Raw genomic sequence first — 20,633 nt, forward strand, 5'->3', positions numbered from 1 at the left:
TCTATTCCCAATAATAGCACTGGGTATCTACCTTTGACCAACATGTTAAACTGTTTCAGTTTGGTACAGTTACTCTTAAACCTCTTCATTTATAACCTATCTTGGTTTATGCTGTATTTAGTCACTGTGATACTATAATCAGTCTAGAAATAATATTTGTGTAACTGTGTTTTTACAGTTCCAGTAGGGTCCTACATCCTACCATTCATGTTTTTAACTACGAGCCATCAGCACACAAGAGGTTCAAACACCCATTTTGCAAACAGGGATATTCAAATTAAAGACCTGGGTTTATAGCTATTACAATTTGGGGTTAACAACCTGGTAGCATATGCTGATATAAATTAACACCAACTGTGCATGAAGACAGTGCATGGAAAGGCAGCTACTTTTCAGGAAAGTATCTGGGAACAAAAGTTGCAAAGAAAGCAAGCACCAGAAGTTAGAAAGAGATTGGCTCTTAAGTCTTTCTGCCCTTTTACCTAAAGCAGAAAAAAGGCTAAGCCTGCCTTTTAAGTTAATCTTATAAGCAGCACATTTACCTAATTATAGTAAGTTATGCAAATAGTGCCATGCAGTTTCCATGATGGAAAAATAAAAACACCTTTACCTGCAACTTTATATTTCCAACTGGTAGCTGCACTGCCGTGGTAGAATTCGGTCCCTGGATAGAGAGAGGAAGGAGCAGCTGTGCAGTTCCTTGGGTAGTTAATAAAGCTTGAGGCTGGGCAACAACTGCAGTTTGTGGCTGCCGCTGTGGATTAACATAAAATTGAGAAATGGCATTCTGAGGTTCAGCTTTGGCCACAGGTATCTCCTGCTTGATAACAACTGCCTTTTTGGCAACTGGATTCTGGCTACTAGTATATACTGATTGTCCTAAAGAGTGACTAGCTACAGGTACAGATTGACTGGTACTAGAGCAATCAGTAAGGGCATTTTCATCTTTGACAGCAGTACTGAGCTGCTTCTGTTCCAAAGCAGCTGAGTTACCAGAAGTCTGAGACTGTTGCTGTTGTCCCCGTTTTTCAACCTCAAGTTGCATTTTCAGGACTTCCACAAGTTTTTGCTCTTGTTCCAGTTTCCTTTTGAGCTCTTCAATCTGCTTTTCTTTTTCTTGAAGCTTTCGGTCCTTTTCTGCTACATCAAACTCCATGGTTGAGATGTTTCCACTACTTCGATTCTGGTTGTCATCAGTTGTATTTGCTCTTAGCGGCGAAGTACTTAAGAACTGTGATGGTGACATCATGGTCATCATTTCTGTGAAAGTATCTGCCATACTAGTGTCATCTGTGCTTAGACTAGATTGTTCTGAAGGAGAGGGAGATACAGGCAAAGGAGAGCTAATGTTTTCTGCATTCACTGCTTTGCAGCCAGGTCCAGTAGATGTTTTTTCTGGAGGAAAGCTGGATACCGTGTTAGCCGCTGGTTTATTTAGTGTTGCAACAGGAAATGACACAGACACTTCCCCAGTGTTACCTGTGGCCCCAGTAGAGGTGGCTGCTGTAACAGAGCTACTAGTAGCAACCCCATTGTTATTAAGATCTTGATAGGTTTTCAGACGCTCAATAAGATCTGTTTTTGTTCCTGACACTGGTAATCCCCTCAATTTCAACTCCATTTTAAGCTCAGCTACCTGAAATAAAGCACAACAGGAAAAAAGTAGAACTTACTTATATACATTCTACCTTATTCCATCTTAATAATTATTTTCAGCATATTCACTAGTTATTACACTTCTGGGTTCTGGCACCGTGCATGATCTCTGAGCACATTTCCATGAACTCCTACTTCATTTCACTGTTTAAGTTGCTAAAACCTTAGTAGTGTTAAGTTGTTGTACGATGAATAACAGCAAATCATGCAGATTTTTCATAAGTATTCAAAAAGGGAAAGTGAATATACAGGTCTAATTCTGGGCTAAAAGCTTCTGAAGCAAACCTGTAGAGGGTGGCAGCAGTGCAGATCAGAACACTGAACACCAGCATGCTGAACCCCTTGTTACACCATCAAGACACATAGATCTGAGAAGTCTTATCAGGTCAACAGACCCATCAAGCACAAAAGGCTTCCCTCACTAATTACCAACTGAACAATTGAAGCTATGTGTCATCTGGGTTTCTTCTACAAACAGAAAAAGTGTAAGCAATCCAAATCTAACTTCTGGAATAAAAATGTTCTCAGTTTTCCAGTAAGCTTTCAGACAAAGTGAAGTGCAAATGTGTTGAGCGTAAATTAATTCTGTGATTCAGTCACAATGAATGGCTTCCATTTATGATATGCATACACCACATCTAACTGTAGAGTGTTTGGGCTACATGTATGTTAGAACTACCTCTAAAAGAGTAAAAGGTAGTGACCTCAAATATTTCAGTACTTTGCCAGTCTAGAACTTTATAAGTCCTCATGATTTGGAAACGATGAAAAGTCACATCAATCCTTTAGCATCTCTGAGAACCACATCAACTCCGTGTTAAATAACTGTCTCCCTAACAGTGATTATCAGCTGTTTCTCAGTCCTGTCTCCTCTACCCTTGTTCAAGAGTGCTTTCTAATCCTTCTGGGTTTCGGCAATGCATTTCAGCATTAATCAGAGCTGATTTAGTGTTAAAACCACCACTAGCAGGTCTGCTGATATTATTGCTACTACATTTGCAGGAATACCAAAAAGTAAACAGCTTTAATCACTGGAAAGCACAAATTCAGATATTAAATATCTTAAACAGTTATTAGTTAATAATTTAAAGTTTGAAAAGGTTATTTCAAATGCTGTTTTGAATTGAATTTTATAGACTGGCTATAGCCAGTCTATAAAATATATATATATATTTATATAAATATATATATATTTATATATACATATATATATTATAGACTGGCAAACGACTGGCTTTAGCTGATGACAGTACATTCTTGTCTTGAAAATCTGATCTTCTGAAACCCTTTCTTTTATCCTGTCAAGTCTAAAAAATATTCCCATCCCTCAGAAACCCAAAGCCTTGTAAAGAGAGACATGAAGCAACTGCCCACTAGATGTCCCTGCTCCTCTGTTCAGGTCTGGCACATTCCTGTGGTTGCTATTGGAAGGATCTGAATCTAAACCCCCACAAGCTTCTTCAGACTCAATTTCATTAGGTACTTCACTGTGTTAATTCCTGTTGATGTATTTTGAAGGAAGAAAATCCTATACAATCCCGTCATATTACAGTTTAAAGAGAGTTTACACGGTTATAACTTTAAGAAGCTTTTACGAAATTTAGTGTTAATTTTCAGATGATGTATTGAACTCTCGTAAAAAGATCCCTTATTTCCTATTTTCTTTTACAGAGAAAATAGTGTTCCAGTGTTTAATCTGCCTGGGCTAGAACCTCACATGAAGGGTACCTCATGGTTTACCCAAGGTATCAAATTATGTAGCCATGCAATCTGTCCGAATTCTTCCTCTTCTAATTCTATGGGAAAGAAATGTCATTTCCAGAGCATATGCATGTGAGGAGGCTCACTCAAACAAATACTTAAATCCAGAAGAGTTGTGTTTGAAAACTCTGACAACCTTATTGTAAATAATTAAGAGAAAAGTACAGTCTTCATTGGTAAATAATATCCAGGCTTACTCTTGACAGTAACAGTTTGCAAGTTATGACCTATGGTAACACACAGGAACAGACAAATCCCTTTTATTTTTACCTTCAAGTCATCCAAGCTTGAAGGCAGAGGTCCTGGTTTCCGGCTAGGAATATTAGTGTTCTGTCTTGGGGAGCTGGCAGCTGAGGTGGGTGTGCTGCTGTTCAAATTAGTCAGTGGCGTGTTCCCGTTGTTACTCTGCTTGTCATTCAGTGGCCTTCAAGCGATAAAAAAAGGGGGACAGTAATGTCAACACTAAATGTATTATGCTTTCAGTCAAGAAGCTGTGATTCTCAATCTAGTGTCTCATCAAGTTAAGGAACAAATTGGTTTTTTTTCAAACAAATACATGTTTAACATAAGACATTAAGTATTTTTAGTAAAACAGCACAGAGGAGAAAACAGGAGCGTAGAATGTTGGTATTTAATTTTCTCTTCGGTGAAGCGTACTAATTTAATTTTCATGGTTTTTATTATTGTCATGGTATCCCTGAGGGACACTATGGACTGTAGAATCAGTTCATACAAATCACTCATTAACTAGAGCAACCAGTTAAGGTTTTTTTTTTGACATCAATAAGAAACCCACAATATTGAACTATGTATCAAACCAACATACATGCCCCCATGCTCATACACAATAAAGACCAATGTGAAGGCAGTTTAGCCTGAAGATCATGCATTTTTATCAGCTGTACTCATAAGAAGTATCTCATATGAGGATCTCAAAATAATCATAAAAAACTTAAAAATGCCATAATTGACACTAGCAACCATAAGTCAGATCTTTTATTTCGTTTAACTGATTTATGAAGAAATGTTTCTGAAATGTCAGTAAGTGGAACAGAAGAAGCGTGGGTAAGCAGGCAGAAACATCTCTAGTCCAAATGTTAGGATACATGGTAATTATAAATATAACCACAGATGGTATCTTTAACTTTTCTAGCCTCACTTGCTGAGGAAAAATAACTTGGTGAAAACTCATATTAAAAAAAAAAAAACAGCAAACCCCAACAGTTGAAAGTGATTTGAATTTAGGGTTGTGTGACTGTGGCATATTACACTATAAGCATTTCCAGGAAAAGACTGATCTTAGATGGTGAGAATGAAACCCTGCAGACAGTAGTCATCTTATTCTGCCAAATTTATTTTTCTGACTGCTTCTACCTCTAAATCAGAAAGTATATTTCTCACTGTTGATCTCACTATCAGATCAACACTGATAAGGAACTCTTGTAAGCATCAGCGATGAAACTATATCCAGTAGCTTCACTGATGAAGCATTTTATCCAATTTACAATGACTGTTTCTTCTTTTTTGTAAAACTGTAAAAATGTGCTCTGTGAAACCGATGTAAAAGGACAATAAAACCACAACAGTAGTATGTGTCTTTTTAAAAGCCATTGTCTGTAAGCTGCTCTTCTGCTCCGCCTATGTCATATTTGAGTGAAAATGATGTCAAAACTTTCTGGCTTTTGCATAATTGAGTTTCAAATACGCATCTAGGTCAGAAAAAAATGCATCTGACAGGTAAGAGGTTCTGTTTCAATGTCATACAAAAATAATTAGGAGTATTTTAACAAGAGAACCTTGTTAAATGAGGCCGGTAATACCCACAGTGATGCACATTGCCATTTCAGTTTTTTCAGGTTTCAAACATCTCTTAACATTTGCAAAACATGGTTCCTTCTAAAGCACTAGGTCTGTAACTGATGTACGTATCTTTAAAGGACATAAACAACGCTTCACGTACTTCAGCGGTGCAGGTAGAATTGTCTGGTAGTTGTAGTGCTGTTGCTGTTGGCTCAGGATCTGCAGCTGCAAAAACAGTTGCTGCTGTTGTAGCAGACGAGCATAGTTGGAGTCCATCTGTGGCTCATTTTTCTCACCTTTCTGATCAGGTGGAATATACTGATGATACTTCAATTTTTTCACCCTTGGCTTAGGTTCTTTACATTTCTTGCTCCGATGCTTCTCATTTGGGTTCTTTGGGTGGCTTTGCTGTTTATGGATGGAAAAGATTGAAAACACTGTTATAGCCATCTCATTTACAAGCAGCTATGAAAGGTACAAAGATAAACCTTATAGGAGCACACTTACTGCAAAGAGTTGCTGAATACCATTATCCCTGCAAACTTGCCCTAATGCATCACTTAACTACCCTTGAACATAACTAACTAAACATACCCCAGCTGGCTTATACTGTGCACAAGGAGGAGTCATTGAATCAGCCTGTGAATGTTTTTTTAATAGATGGCACAAATGAAGCTAAGGGATTCTGCTAGTCACAACCTGCCACTGCAAAGAGGCATTCTTCTGAAACAGGCAAGTTCAAAGCCACTTAGCACTTGGTACAAGGAAAAGCTAGGATCTTAAAGTCTACCTGTAAACATCTGCAGCTCAGAGGTACTTACAAGTCTAGATTAAAAGCATGGACAATCCTAAAAATTACAGCATCACTCTTCGGAAACTTCCAGCAGCATCCCTATTAGCAATACTTGCACATGTGATGAAACTCCCTTCCTTTACAAGCTCTTTGAAATTATTTTGAGTGAAAAGTTGAAGGCTATTACCTAGGCACACAGAAGGTATCAAAGCATAAATCCTGTGTTGATCCATGCACATTTATTACAGCCTGTTTTGGGGGATATTTCACATTTGTCGTTAAGGTCCTGCGTTAAGGAAGCTGGTACAAGTCCTGTGATTTTACTGGATAGAGCCAGATTTATACTAGAAAATAATTCTCAGTTAAATTTACAAGGATGAACTCTAACTTCATGTAGTTAGGCAGAAGTCCACATACAGTTGTTACACAGCTGAAGAACTTTTGCAAAACTGCTGAAATGAAGTACTGTAGACATTTTCTAACACAACTGGATTTGAAGAAGCTTTCCATGCTGCTGGCTAGGTTACTGCAGACGAGAGAACCAAGTATGTTCTTCTGGTACTCAAATACAAGGACACAGTAACTTCTCTCACACAGTGCCTTCTGCTTACACAATAAATGACCCAAGAAAACAGCAGCAGAAAAGGAGCAATGCTGTTCACCAGTTTGGTTACAGGTAGACTATGAATGTGGTTGCCTTCGTTTCTATTAAGTTATACTCCACACAAAACTAGACTGGAAACAATTAATTTAACCTATAGAAAGCAGAAACTCAACACTGCAAAAATCTTATTTTCCTTACTTCTTGAAAACTTCCATAGCAATATAATGCATAATTCTGCAGAATTACACAGTACAACTGTACTGTCAGAACCTCTTGGAATAATGAGCCAGTCCCTACAACTGTTAATGATGGATCTTAGCATGCAAAGCTTTTAGTCAACAACCCAGCGTGTTCTCCTGAACACTAATAAACGTTGTTAGTTCTAGGCACTATAACATCACTTGTATTTTCATTAGATATAGCATTGGAAAAGGACATAGGTTAAGAACATAGTCCTCAGATGCCATTCTTACGGGTACCTACCTTTACTAACGTTGGCCCAGGCTTTGCTGCAGATACAGTATTTGTGGTCAGGGTTGTTGTAGCAGTAGAACGTGTAACATGCTGTTCAATTGTAGGGGGAGTTTTGAGAAATTCAGGAACTGGAGAGGTTAAAGGTGGATACTAGTATTAAAAAAAATATAAGGAAAAAGAGAAACATTAAAAACATCCACCATCTGAGTCATTGCAAGAATGTGAAAAGGTTAACACAATTTACTGTCATGGCAAATTCACAAAATATTTTTAGGAGGAATGGCAAAACAAGGACTCTTTTGTACACGTCTACAAGTATTCTAAAAAGGCACATTTTGGCACACTTCAAATATAGCAAATAGGATAAACTGGTTTCTTTCCTTGACTGCTTAGTTTAGAATTTTATCTACTGCATGTAAATGCATCTGAAGTCCGTTTTTACAAATAAAATACAGTGCTTTTAGTTTCACCGAGGTAAAACAGTAACTGATTTTAATATCAATTTTTGTAGTATTTCTTACTACATATTTTCCCAGCATTTAATTTTTTCTTAATTATTATTGTTGGGTTTTCTGCAGGTAGAAGAATGACAACCCAAAAGGATTTATAACAACATACAAAAAAAGCAGAATCCTTCTCTCCTTTCAACCTACATGAAAACATTGTCTTTCATTCAAAATCATACAAAAAGAGGTGGAAGGCCCTTCAGAAGTACCTCACCCATTCAAGTCAGGAACATTTTACTTGAACTGCTCCTAACATGTATTTGTCTCACTGGTAGCCCAGAATCAGATTACCTAACTGATGCCAGTTCTTAGCTTCGTAACTGCAAAGAACTGACAGCTGTCACTGAAGTACTTCTGCTCCTGACATAAGGATACAAAAGACATCTTCTCTTCAAGGTAGTCATTCAGAATTACAGAAAAAGGTTATGTCAAATAAACTTCTTTTCTTGTAGTTTCACATATCAAGGCTTCTAGAACCAATGAATTACAGATTTTATGAATATAAATAATTTCTGTATTTTTATATGCAACTAAGTACAGAAAAAATAGTTCAAAGAAAATTTTTAAAATGCTGAGCAAAAGGAGAGCTAAGGGTTAAAAATAATGAAAGGAAAATGGCGTGCACTGTTAGCAGAGATACCTCCATTTGTTTTTACGCTGTTTGAAGCACCATTAATATTTGCCCCTAGACACACTCCATGTTTACTGCAGAAGCCTCCTCAAGCTGCAGAGAACATGGCTTCATCCCCTAAGGACGGGGGCCTCCAGTACCTTTGAACGTCTGGAAAGTCAGAATCATGTGTACACAAGGAGAACCTTACCACCCAAACTAGTACTGTCAGAATAGCCTCCTTCATGAGGGTCAAACACCAACACAGGGAAATGAGCTTCTTGTTTCAGAATGATCATGCAGCAGCACAGATGCGTTTTACAGCGACAGCTTCCTATTGTCAGAGAAAGCACAGCTGTGACTGTGCCAGGAGGTACAATTCTCCTGGATTACATTACTGTGCAGGTACAATCCACTAGCCTGAACTTTACTGAGTTTGTTCCCTTGCTGCTAAAAATATCATATGTGCAGTTTCTTTTATAAACTTCTTATAGGCTTAGGACTTTTTTATTATTATTATTTTCCCAGCCCACCAGAAAATTCCCAAGATTTCCTACATAATAACCAAAATTCACTGAGCTTAACTTTGTCCTATCATTTTTTTCTGTGCTGAAATTTTTTTCTGACTTAAAACCCACTTCCCGTCTGTCGTGAATATCCCTCTGATGGGATATGGATGCTGTATATAAACAGATCTCTACCCTTGTTTTTCTAGCTACACAAATTAATTTTTATTCTTTTCTCATAAGAGATTTTTTTCATTCTCTGATCATCCTCTCGTGTTAGTTTTTATTAGTCCGTCCTTAATATAAGTAGCTGGAAATGTATAGGATATTTCATCTGTGGTTTCACTGGATCCTTGAAGTGGCATTAACACTCATACTGGAATCATCTCATCTGGCATACTTGCAGTTTCACAGAAGCATTAATGCCATAGCTCAGTTACCTCACTGCTGACCCACTGCCACCCACACTGTATTCCTCCTCAGTTTTCTCTTAAGTCAAGAGTCCCCAGGTTTCAACACTTTGTCATGAGAAGGAGAGGTGGTGTATATTTTTCTATCTAATTTAACTATTCAATTTTATTGGAATTTTGTTTCTCTTCTACAAGCCCAATCAACAAGTTCTTTCTGCATAATTCCAACACTCTGTGCTGACTATGCCTTCCATCTTTTGCTGCGTGACCCATTCTTATGTCAAGGTTGTTAATGGTAACATGAAACAATAAGGTCCCCAGATCAACTCCTGCAGAGCACTATTAACAGTTTCCTGTTGACCCAGAACTTCCCTGTCTTACCTTTGCTAAACACAATCTTCTCCAGCTTTGCTAGTGTTTAATATCTTAAAGTATTAAATCTAGACAGATGAGATCAGCTGCATTTCCACTGTTTAAAAAAGCAATTAGATCACCTAGTACCATATTCTTTCTTATAAAAGCCCATCCTTTATATCCTTTATATTCCTATCAATAAATATCCTTTTTCTTCAGAAAAACTCTAAAACCTTGCATTCTAATTAAGTCAGATGGGTACTTCTCCCTAATTCCTTCCTTCCTATGCTCTGCTATTCCTCCATGAGATTGTACCACAAAGGACTTAAATCAGTTCACTAAAAACACACAGTACACATTTTGCAACTTTATGTCCTGGTTCTTGCGTATTTCTGGGATGGCAGTTACCAAGCTGCCAGCCTGGAGGCACTGAACTCTCTGCCTTCAGCTTACAATTAAATTATAATAATTTTCCCTTCTATCTCTGTGTTTCTTTTAGATTTTGCTGCCTCACCAACCATCAGGTGCCAACCAGCATCTATAGAGAGCTTGCCATAACCTATCTAAAGCGTTTAGTGGCTGTGAGCTTTCTGTGGTGCAGCCATCCAGAGGAAAAGCTCCTGATACTGCTTTAATAAATTGCAAGATTTAGTATGCCATGCCTAGTCACTGAAACATTGCACACATGCCTGTCTTGGGGTTGTGTTAGTTTATGGTGGCAGGCTAAAGATATAAATGCCTCTATTTTTATATCCAACTTTCAAAGTGTTTGCTCTGGAAAGCATCCGATATCTACACAGTATCTGTTATTTGCTGGACTTGCATAAGAACTGGCAGGGTACTTTAGAGGGACTTACCCTTTAAGCAAGGGTTCTGGGTGCTGTATTCCAACATACTGCACTCCTATCAAGTTTAAAAGGCTTACTCTAGTTATAGCAGTAGCGTTTAAAAAAGCACTTAGTTTGTCTTTGATTCGAAGTGTCACATACAGTATTACCATAAAGCACAGGACAATCCTAATGATCTCATGATTTTCACTGGATCTTACACTTTCTTTTCTTGAAGTCCCATCTAAAAAGCGTTTTAAACATGTGATGCTTCAGCTTACTGATTAAATTATCTTTTACAACTCATCATTCTGATCCTTCTGGAACCCAAACAAATAACTTGACTTCAAACATACTGTTTAGCAACCCCTTTATAGGCTATGAAAACTCCATAAAGACAGCACTACAAAACTTCTTCAAATGGAATAGTAACTTTCAAAAAAACCCAAAACCAAAACACCCAACACAAATAAAAAGAACCATGCTCCCTCTTTAATTCGTATTGGTTGTAATCACTGTGTTAAACCTTCTCCTCTTGCCATACAGTGAATTACTTTTTCCTTACATTAGTTGTTATCCTAAATGACAAAGGATTAATGGCTACATAAAGCTTCTTACAGACTTCCCAGTGTTACCTGCAAGTGTTAGATGAGGTGATGAACTGTGTATATAATTAACTTGATATATTTTTAAATTGAAATAAACTAAATCAACAGGTTTTAACTTCACTTGATTACTTCATAAAGTAATATAAAGACTGATTCCTTTAAACTGATCTTCTATTTCCAGTCACAGATAATATGATTTCTGGACCTAATTGCAAACAAGCATCTAGCAGGTCACCAAGCTACAGTGAATATATTAAGAAAACAGTCATTATATTCTGTCTCATGAAGCAGAATACTTGAGATATTTTGACAGTAACTGTTTCATGTCTTCAAAATTGTGAACACCACAATTTGATCTCTTTAGAGTGGTGTGGTTAAACTGCCTAATCCTTACCAGATGCAAATACATCAGGTTAAAGCAAGTTTTAGGTCATCAGTCAATGAGAGCTGAAGGTTCTCGAAGTTATGTTACATCCTCCAAAGCCGGGAAACGTGTGGAGGAGGAAGCCTTGAGAAGAACTCTGGCTGCACTCCACTGTTTTCAAAACATTCTTTGTATTTTATGTTGTAATAAAATGTAAAATTTGTCAGAGGAAATTAAAAGAATGAAGGAGCAATTTGCCAGACACATCTCCTGTAGAGACGTGATGTGCCGTTGTTCTTTATTTCCAGAGGAACAAGGTAAGCAGCTGTTTTATTCTGCAGAAGAGCATCTTCACAATTTAGATCTGTTCACAGAAGGGGCTGTAACGTTATGAAATCCATAAGCAAAGGACTGAAGTTCTAGCTGAAGTGCTTTTTCAATCAAATTCAAGTGCTCTGTTATGCTGTTGCTGCAATCACATATCTATCTTATGCTTCCTACTTGAAAAGCTTTTGGCACGTATTGCTTTGAGTATTTTTATTTAACTCTCCATTAGGAACCTAATTCTTTGCTTAGGAATCTAATTTCATGTGGTTTGTTTTCAATTTATGCAACACAAATTACATTCTCTCTGCAGGAAACCAAATTCACATCTTAGTCTGCATTTTAGGGAACAATGAAAGAAAGCGGATGTGCCATACTTCATGTCCAGCATTGGTTTTGAATATGAACCTTACAATACTTTCTCTATCCACTACAGCAATAAGAAAACCAAGGAGAGTAATTGCAGATCCTAAACTAACTCAGCTGTCAAGGATCCATGGTCATTAAGACAATAACATCTTTGGGGTACAAACAATATTTATCTCCTATTTAAATGTTTATTTTTACATTACTTTATGCAGTAAGAACTCCATAATCAGTTCTGTCTTATCTTTTGTTTGTGTCCTAATTAATAAATTGCAGCACAGTTCCCTATGTAGAGCTCTGGCTTTGCTACACATCCTCTGAGAGTTCAGATAGAAATAGATGCATTTTCCAAAAGAATGCTTAATAAAAAGAAAGGCATGAAAAAAACCACAACTGAATAGCAAATTTATGCATCTTTTTCTCTTTAGTGCAGTGAAGAAAGTGATGAAGGAACACTCTTGGAAAGTCCTCCTGAGGAAAAAGTCCATTACAGATAAGAGTTGATCAACATTAACCTGAAGAATATTACATGTTTATAGTGGTACCATTTACATACTGGTCAAATTTTAATACACCCTCAAATTCTTTCAAAATAAAGTATTTTAAAGGTATACAGGCTAGAACAACTTGATTTTAGCAGGCTGGCATAAAATGAAACAAATCCAAAGGCTGTTGAATTTCATTGAATTAACACTTTCTGCTTAAGAGCTACTGTTCAAATTAATAGAAAACATTTCAGCTTATCAAGCAGAAATGACAACACTAACGAAATTTCTGTCTGCATATACACACATGGTGTATCGATATCAAGCACACAAGGCTGAGAGCAATATTATTAAACTGATGCCATTTGTAGTCACTTAATGTACATATAACTGTGATGAACACCCAAATCTTTTCACTAAATGATTCATTAAATTTAACCATGGATTGTATGTAAAATGCACCAATCTGAAACATAAATTATTGTAATAATACAGCTGCTTCCACTTACGTACAACAGGAAAACGGGCTTACTGAGAGAAACAGCAGTTCAGGATCAAGGGCTTTTTAATAGCACACACAATAGCTCAGCAGACTTGTGTCAATTTGATTCAACAACCAATTCAGCACTGGTGTTAAGGCAAAAATTTTGTCACTCTTCATTTCAGCATTTGAGAAAAGTCAAGTATTTTCATTCAAATGCACTGTTCTTTACATTGTCATGCATTTAAATACTCTACCATTAAGACATTTTATCTGCTATGGCAGACTTAGTTATTTTTCTTTCTTTGTAAGTAACTCGAAAAAATACTAAAAACCTCATAGAAAAATCAACGTAAAAGTTACTTAAATCTCTCAAATAGTAAATTCCTTAGGCAGTATTTTAAAACAATAGGAGAGAACACTTAAATTATGTGGGAAACCTAAATTTTTTATGGACTTCTCTGGAGATATAATGGAACTGACGTCAACTGTTGTCATTTCAGCTAAGTTTAATTCTCAACGAGTTCAAGACCTTGCCCAGAATGAAGAAAGACATTAAGTAATCAGTAACAGCTGGAGTAAACCATGGATGTGACCTTTTAAACAACTTCTGGGAAAGATGTAGATCTTCTATGGGCCATAATGAATTTCAGTGAATTTATGGCTTTACCACAGCCTATGGGAATTTCATCGCTGCCAACAGCTAAGTCTGGGTTCTAGTGTATACACTCCTAAACAGAAAATAAGAGTCACAGGCACTCCTGTCCAACAGCAAATGAATTAATTCCATGTGAAACTATGCCCCCGTTTCTATAGTCCCAGACCAAAACCCCTCCTGTGAATATTTTGTTTCAACACTTAAAAACTGTACCTGTGTGGATGTAGCAGCATTTGGTGTCACTGGTGATGGTGAGTCACTTGGTTTTGGCTCACCAGGGGAAGCTGCTGAACCCTGGGATTCTTGGCTGGCTGGCTGATCTGGTGATAAAGCATCACTGCTGTCTTCATCAAAGGAATAATCATCCAAAGCTTGAGGATAATTCTCTTGTCCAACTGCTAGAATGTTTACAAAGAAACAAGCAAACAATTATTGTTTTGTTGTTGCATAAAGTAAATTTTGACACTGGTGACAGAATTAGCCAACTGCTGGAAAATGGTCAGTTTTCAGCACAGTCTAAACATATGATACATAAGCATTTATTGTGGTTTTAACATACTGACAGGCATATTAAATCACATTCAAGGGATTGATAAAGCTAAGTGCATAGTGATTCAAAGGTATGTTTAACATCTGTGGCGTGCACACAGGCACCCAGGAGAGATGAAGTAGCGGCCACAGCTGTTTGATTATTTTGTAGTAATTTTTATTAAGAAACAAGTATTTCCAAAAACAGTATTATACTCCAACTATGTCATTAAAACTTAGTTTTGAATAAAAATAGGATAACTTTAATTAAATGATGTTTAGGACTGAGAAACTGAAAGAATAAGTAGTAATAAACCTTGAGTATATTTTCTTCTAGTGAACATTACCCTGAAGAGTTAAATTATTATATTCCACAATTCCAGGCAGATATGGAGAAGCTGTGGGACTCCTACTTGCCTATAATAGCTTCTTTAACACTGGAGTCTACAGGAAGAATATTTTTTTCTACCAGTTCCATAGGGCCAGGCCTCTGAGCAATCTTCTCATTCAGGTCATCTGCCAAGCGAGCTCTCTTCAGTTTCATCTGAGTGGCTTGTAGCGAAGGCTCCGCAAAGGTCTCTAAAAAAGACAGATTCATTTAAATGCTCTGCTCCATCTTTTCTCCAATTTCATGGCAAACAACATTGTCTCATCTTTGCAGTAGCCATTCCACTTCTATCAAAAGCAGGCAAGTAGTATCCTGAAAATTCTCAAATTAATAAGCAAACGTAAGATTCTGTAGCTGTTTTTCATCCTCATGATCATGTTTTTCTATACATATAACCTCTTTTCTAACAGTGGTAGTACTTTTGGTAAACATTTATATAATGTCCAACAGTAAAGCAGGGAATATAAAAGAACAAGCAATTATTATAATCTGAAGACAGCATTTGCTGCTCCAGCGGTTTACCAGTGTGAGCTATGGTAAAGGTTTAATTAATCCACTGATTTTCGTATTGTCTTTTGACAAGCATCTTAAAAAGTTTACCTTTGAAAATAGCTTTTAGCATAAATTTCAGTCTTCATAATTGTATGCCAATGAAAATATGGAGAAAGGCTGTCAATATGGATGCGATATATCAATATAGAGACTCTTATCCGAGCTAGTATCCAATTGCATGTTTTGAAAAGCAATGTCTGTTAATTGATTTGGATCACGGTTATTTGGTAAGATTATGATGAAACACAGTAATACACCTGCATTCATAAAAAGACTGTTGTTTCATATGACCTGAGCAACAAGGAAAATAACAAGGCAAGGTAAAAGTCGAGTTCATTAAAGGTTGGTTGGCATGGTGGTGGAGAGTACATGATGTCACATAACTTTTGAGTACCACCATGGATATATCTATTATTATACAGATTACCACAGCCATTGTAGAGCATATACACCTTTAGAAATAATTCATATCAAAGCCTAATTCAGTTCGGAAACTGTGCAAAACAGACATTCCTTCCAATAGCTGCTCAAAATGTACCTAGAACTGGGTACGTACCTTCCAGGATGTGCATTCTGACAAGCTCAGAGCGGTCTGGCCTGCTGCGAATCTTGTGCTTCAGGAAATTCTCAGTCTTTAAAGAAATGAGGAAATAGCATTGACTACTACTTATGAGAAAAAATAAAGAGGTTTGATAAACCTCTGATATCCAATCAATGAATATTTGCAATTGCATTTGGATGCTGTTAGAACATGGGCTCTAAAGGTATTTGGTTTGTTATGGTTTTCTATCAGTCAAGCAGTGCTAATGAATTTCTATCTTCCCCAAACAAGTTGGGAATGCTTTTGGATTTGACCTCATACCACCACACATATCACAATAGTATAGATTTGCTTTAGAAATACTGCACAAGCATACTTTACCCGTGTATCCTATTCTTAACTCAGTGAAGCCACGTATTACATCATGACTGTAAATCTATTTCCCCGCCTTCATCTGTTAAGGCTTAACAAAGTTCCTCTCAAATTTGACACCAATATTTTATTTTAATGGATTTTTCCAAGATAAAAGCACAGGTTATTACTGTAATGGTAAGAATTTTTTTCACATACTCAGAGAATTCAGTATCAAACACAACTATTCATTTCAGATATTAATAACAAGTTTACACAAAATGGTTTACCCTGGCTCGCTCCAGGCTCTTTATCTGCTCATGGAATGCAGCTGGACTTTTCAAGGCTGTGAAGGGAGAGTAAGAGTTAAATTGACAGAAGTGATTTCCAAAAAAAAAACCCTAATCAGCAGGTGTGCATGGGTGTTTAACACCATCTCAGAGTTGTGTGTGCATGTTACCAGTCTTACTTTTGACTCATACTAGTTGTATTCACTAGTATTTATCAGAGATGAGCAACACTGCTATACAGAGTACTTGGAATATTTGATTTTAGCAGATACTTACCATGTAACAGTTAACCTTTTCACTGTGTATACTGGGATCTATTTACCAAAACTGTTCCACAGTAGAAATTTTTATGAGGTAATGTTCAGAATGCCAAAACACTGTTTCATTTATTCCACTGTATTTACTATGTCTATACCTCATACTTGCTGTTACTAGAGAGAACTGGACCATCCCTTAAGAACTATTTGTGCTGATTTAAATTGTAGAAGCCTCAAATGTTCAGACTGGAAAACAGAATAGTTAGTTAGATAGTTAGCTGCAGAACAGCCAAAAAGAGCAAAAAACACTATCTCAACCGTACTGTTGAATAAGTGAAATGGCAGCAGCCATAGTCCATCCTATTTGCCACACTTCTGGCAAAGAGAAAATGAATGTTGCAAATGTGCAAAACAAAATCTTTAACACTTTAGAAGTTTCTTCCCAGGTTTCACTAAAAAAAAAAAACAACAATCATTCTGTTCCTGAAGATAATTAACACTACAGGCCTGGGAAGGAGAAGATGCTTTAGCAAAGCAAAAAATCTGAAGTCTGCTGTATACTTGCAAGAAGAGATTAGCTTTATAAAACTGTGCTTTCAAGTTAGAATTACCTAGTGCACACTGGGCTATTTATAAAAGCTTGATATAATGTTGATAAGTGTTCAATGGCTGGGGGATTTGTTAGTTTTAAGGAAAACCACTTTTCACAGTTGACTCTTTTAACAACTTGGACCTATTATCTTGACCACTTAGGAATTCTCAATGTTTTGTGTACCCCTCATCCTGAGGCCAGTCTGATCTCCAAAACAAGTCAGAAGACATACTAAACAATTAGCATAGTCATTGGGAGACCAAGTGGAAGAACATCAAAACATCTCTAAAAAAAGAGTTAACTGCAGCTGAATTCTAGGCCACTAAATAGCCATATTCAGGAGGGCTCTCTTATGATACCTAAAAATCAATTTAGGAATCACAAGTGTTACTGCTGAAATATCCATCATCTCTAACAGACTGAAATCAATAATGGAAAAAATGGACTCTAAAGTGCAGCTGCATAAAGCAATTACTTTCAAAATACAAGTCCTGTCAATTCAGACATACAAACACAATAGACATCCAAATTTACAAACATTATCTGCTTGTCAAAGCAGTAGGATCAGCAATTAAATTCCAGTGTAAGAGAGAAAAATGGTTTACTGAAGAACCGGTTAACTTCTTGCATAGCTGCCAAGGAGGGTAGGTAGCCAGGCCAAAGAGACAGAAGCTCAGCATGAGAGTGTTCTGAAATCATAAATACATCTCTAAATGTGTTTATGAACTTGGTGATGTTGCTGCCTTCACAAGACACATCACACTAAAGCAATCTTAACTCTTTCAAAGACAGCATCTAAAGACATTCATTGAGTTTTTACCACTATACAGATCGTATAACTTGGGTTTGGACCAGTTTGGACAGTTTGCCAGTTGTAGCACGTTGATCAGGAACTTCTGGCAACTGGAAAAAACATTTTAAATCAATTTTCTAAAAAATTTAAAAAAAACTCACCAAAGCCCCAAGATTCTTGGAAAGGGATTCAGAAAGGCTTAGGCACAGAAGCTTCTGCATTAGGTCATCCAGTGTTCAATGCCCAATGCCTGGCCTAATCCACGGGCTCTTGTCCTGCAGCATCACAGCTACCATCATGCAGGGTTTGACATACAAGACGTGCCTGTTGGCACTTAAGTCACAACTCTTACATGCCCTTTGGTTTTGTTAGGCAGCCCTCGCCATACTACTCTTTTAAGACTACTAACTTTGTTACTGATGTTCACTCATTTATATAATTCCATTTACTTCGGTAAGATTAGTCATAATTTAAAGAGAGAAAATAAAGGGAGAATCAGACTATATCTGCAAATCCTTGGATTTCCATCACAATGGCTATTTTAACTGAAATATTAGGTGAGCATGATGTTCATTTAGATTATGAAAAGGATCTCAAGTCTCTTCAAATAATAAAGTTATTTTTAATGATTCTCACAGAAATGCTGATCCTCATTATTCTACATTTTCAGTCCATAATTAATACAGTACAGTGATACAAATGACTAGAAATAATGTAAGTCTTACGTGGCATGATGCCCTGGTCCACCAGTTGTTCTCGTGTCCGTCTTTGTTGTAGTCTCAGCTGAAGTACTGACAAAAGAAAACAATCATTCATTCATATGTGAGCACCCTATCCCTCTGAAAGTACAAAGAATTCACAAGGTACTGTATTGCAACTTCAGTAATATTTGTTTTCTATATGTAATCAGACCTGAAAGTAACCTCTAACCCAGCTACCATTAAGGAGTAACTGCTATTAACATAGTTACAAGTGACCACTCCCAAATCCTAGTTATACTGGAATTTGCTGCTTTTTGGTCACACCTGATAAAGGGACTACATTTCATACATAATATCCACTTCTATCAGCTAGGCCTCATAAGAGGTATTAAGTATCCGTCTGAATCTAGGAATTCTTTATTCTCCTTGTAACACTACTCAGAGAATATTCAAGAAAACCTCATTTATAGTGGGGTATAAAGATTTTATATCATAAACTGCAACACCTAATGATTATATAGCCTTCTTACATGTCTTCAACCAATCATACATGACTGCACTATGCTGGAACAGAAATTATGTTGGCAGAAGATTTTAAAAGGAAAGGTATAGTTTCTTTTTTTAATATATATATAAAGGCTTATTGTATATTTAAATAAATCCTGCTGAAATATGAAAAACTGAAAACACATTTTACCTGGCTTTTTTAAAAACACCAGAACAACCAGGAACAGACCTTATTCTCTCTCCAAACACCAGAAAATGCTGTTTCCCACTTAATCGAGATATATTTTATCATAATTATTTCAAGGACCAAATAAATCCAATAATGTCAAATTTGTGAAAAAACATTTCAGTTTCACAGGTAACTTCCTATGTCGCATTACATTTCATAAAATGTCCAAAGGTTCTGAACCAATGTGACACACATTAAATACTATACCAGGAACTCCACAAACCCTGGGGGAGGGCACAGACATAAAGGCTTCGTACTTTCAAAGATGAGGGTTTTTTTTTGTAAATGTACCCAGAAAAAAATCCAAAATAAAATAAGAACTTGTTTCTTCTGTTGTTCCCTTCCCATGTTTCTTTATCAATTTATCACAGCACTTCATTATTTCTTAGATACATACAGACATTACCCTAATGTGAGATTTGATCTTTTGAACAAGAGATGGTAAAGAAAAAAATATTAAAGGTGTAATATTTACCTTCATTAATTTTGCCTTGATATCTTATTATGGATGTATGATTATAGCATGCTGCTCCCATTGTGTTTCACAAGGAAGCAAAACAAACTAATGCATTGTCCAAAACATCAAAATGAATATAATATCTAAAAAATTAGGCTAAGTTCATTGTTTTCAGTAGTTAAAAGGAACCAGCTTATTTCCTGTTCTACAGTACAGGAAGGATACTCCTCTGGCTAAAGCATTAAGACCAGGAATAGCAAATCCTGAAAACAAGGACATTATTTTCTTGAATCACACAAACATTGAGAACTTAAATATAAACATTTCAGGGTTGTGGCATGGCAGATCTGTTCAGACTTTACAATATTGCTACACAAGAATTACAAAGGACAGAGATGGGAGAATACAAAAGTAACAACAGTAAAATGTAAATTAATGGGAAGTCATTCAAAATGTATTGTGTTCCTCTGGAAACTTGAAAATACCTGCTTTGACGAATGAATTGTATTTTCCAAGTAATATTAAATAACTATAAAAAGTTAAGGGAAGACTTATAAGAATTTGAGTTATTGTTGGTTTCCCTTAATTTCATCTGGCTCCAGGTAAGCCATGACCTCTTCTTACAGTAGCTCTTGCTAGTAAATGCAAACATATGTTGACTGAAGTCTTGAACCAACTCAAATGATGCTGTTAACACTCCTTTTAGCAGCATTTCCTAGGTCAGGTTTGGTGTATGGTGTAGCATTAAGTTCAGAGCATGGGCAAAGAAAGTTCAAGTCTTCAGGCAGAAAACCATGTGGGTTTCAAAATCTCACTGGTCTAATCTGCTCCCAAAACCGCAGGTAAGTGTGTGCAAACAC

The 20,633-nt window shown here is 36.6% G+C and overlaps 1 protein-coding gene across 6 annotated transcripts in view; it reads right to left on the reverse strand.

Annotated features, from left to right (window-relative positions):
• MRTFB (myocardin related transcription factor B) overlaps window positions 1-20,633 on the reverse strand; it is a 77,213-nt gene that overhangs the window by 13,776 nt on the left and 42,804 nt on the right. For 4 of the 6 annotated variants that reach the window (XM_057407889.1, XM_057407888.1, XM_057407883.1 and 1 more), the window contains 9 exons: window positions 18,605-18,670; window positions 16,238-16,293; window positions 15,612-15,687; window positions 14,533-14,694; window positions 13,801-13,985; window positions 7,098-7,238; window positions 5,378-5,625; window positions 3,688-3,841; window positions 611-1,636 (listed from right to left, as the gene is read on the reverse strand). In XM_057407889.1, coding sequence (XP_057263872.1) covers window positions 611-1,636; window positions 3,688-3,841; window positions 5,378-5,625; window positions 7,098-7,238; window positions 13,801-13,985; window positions 14,533-14,694; window positions 15,612-15,687; window positions 16,238-16,293; window positions 18,605-18,670 — 2,114 coding nt within the window. The remainder of the gene's footprint in view (window positions 1-610; window positions 1,637-3,687; window positions 3,842-5,377; window positions 5,626-7,097; window positions 7,239-13,800; window positions 13,986-14,532; window positions 14,695-15,611; window positions 15,688-16,237; window positions 16,294-18,604; window positions 18,671-20,633) is intronic. The other 2 variants (XM_057407884.1, XM_057407886.1) reach the window with 1 other exon arrangement.

Source organism: Pezoporus wallicus, unplaced genomic scaffold, assembly GCF_028554395.1.
Source record: "Pezoporus wallicus isolate ANWC-B61680 ecotype Strahan unplaced genomic scaffold, APGP_CSIRO_Pwel_v1 contig_4012, whole genome shotgun sequence".
Taxonomy (NCBI): Eukaryota; Metazoa; Chordata; class Aves; order Psittaciformes; family Psittacidae; genus Pezoporus; species Pezoporus wallicus.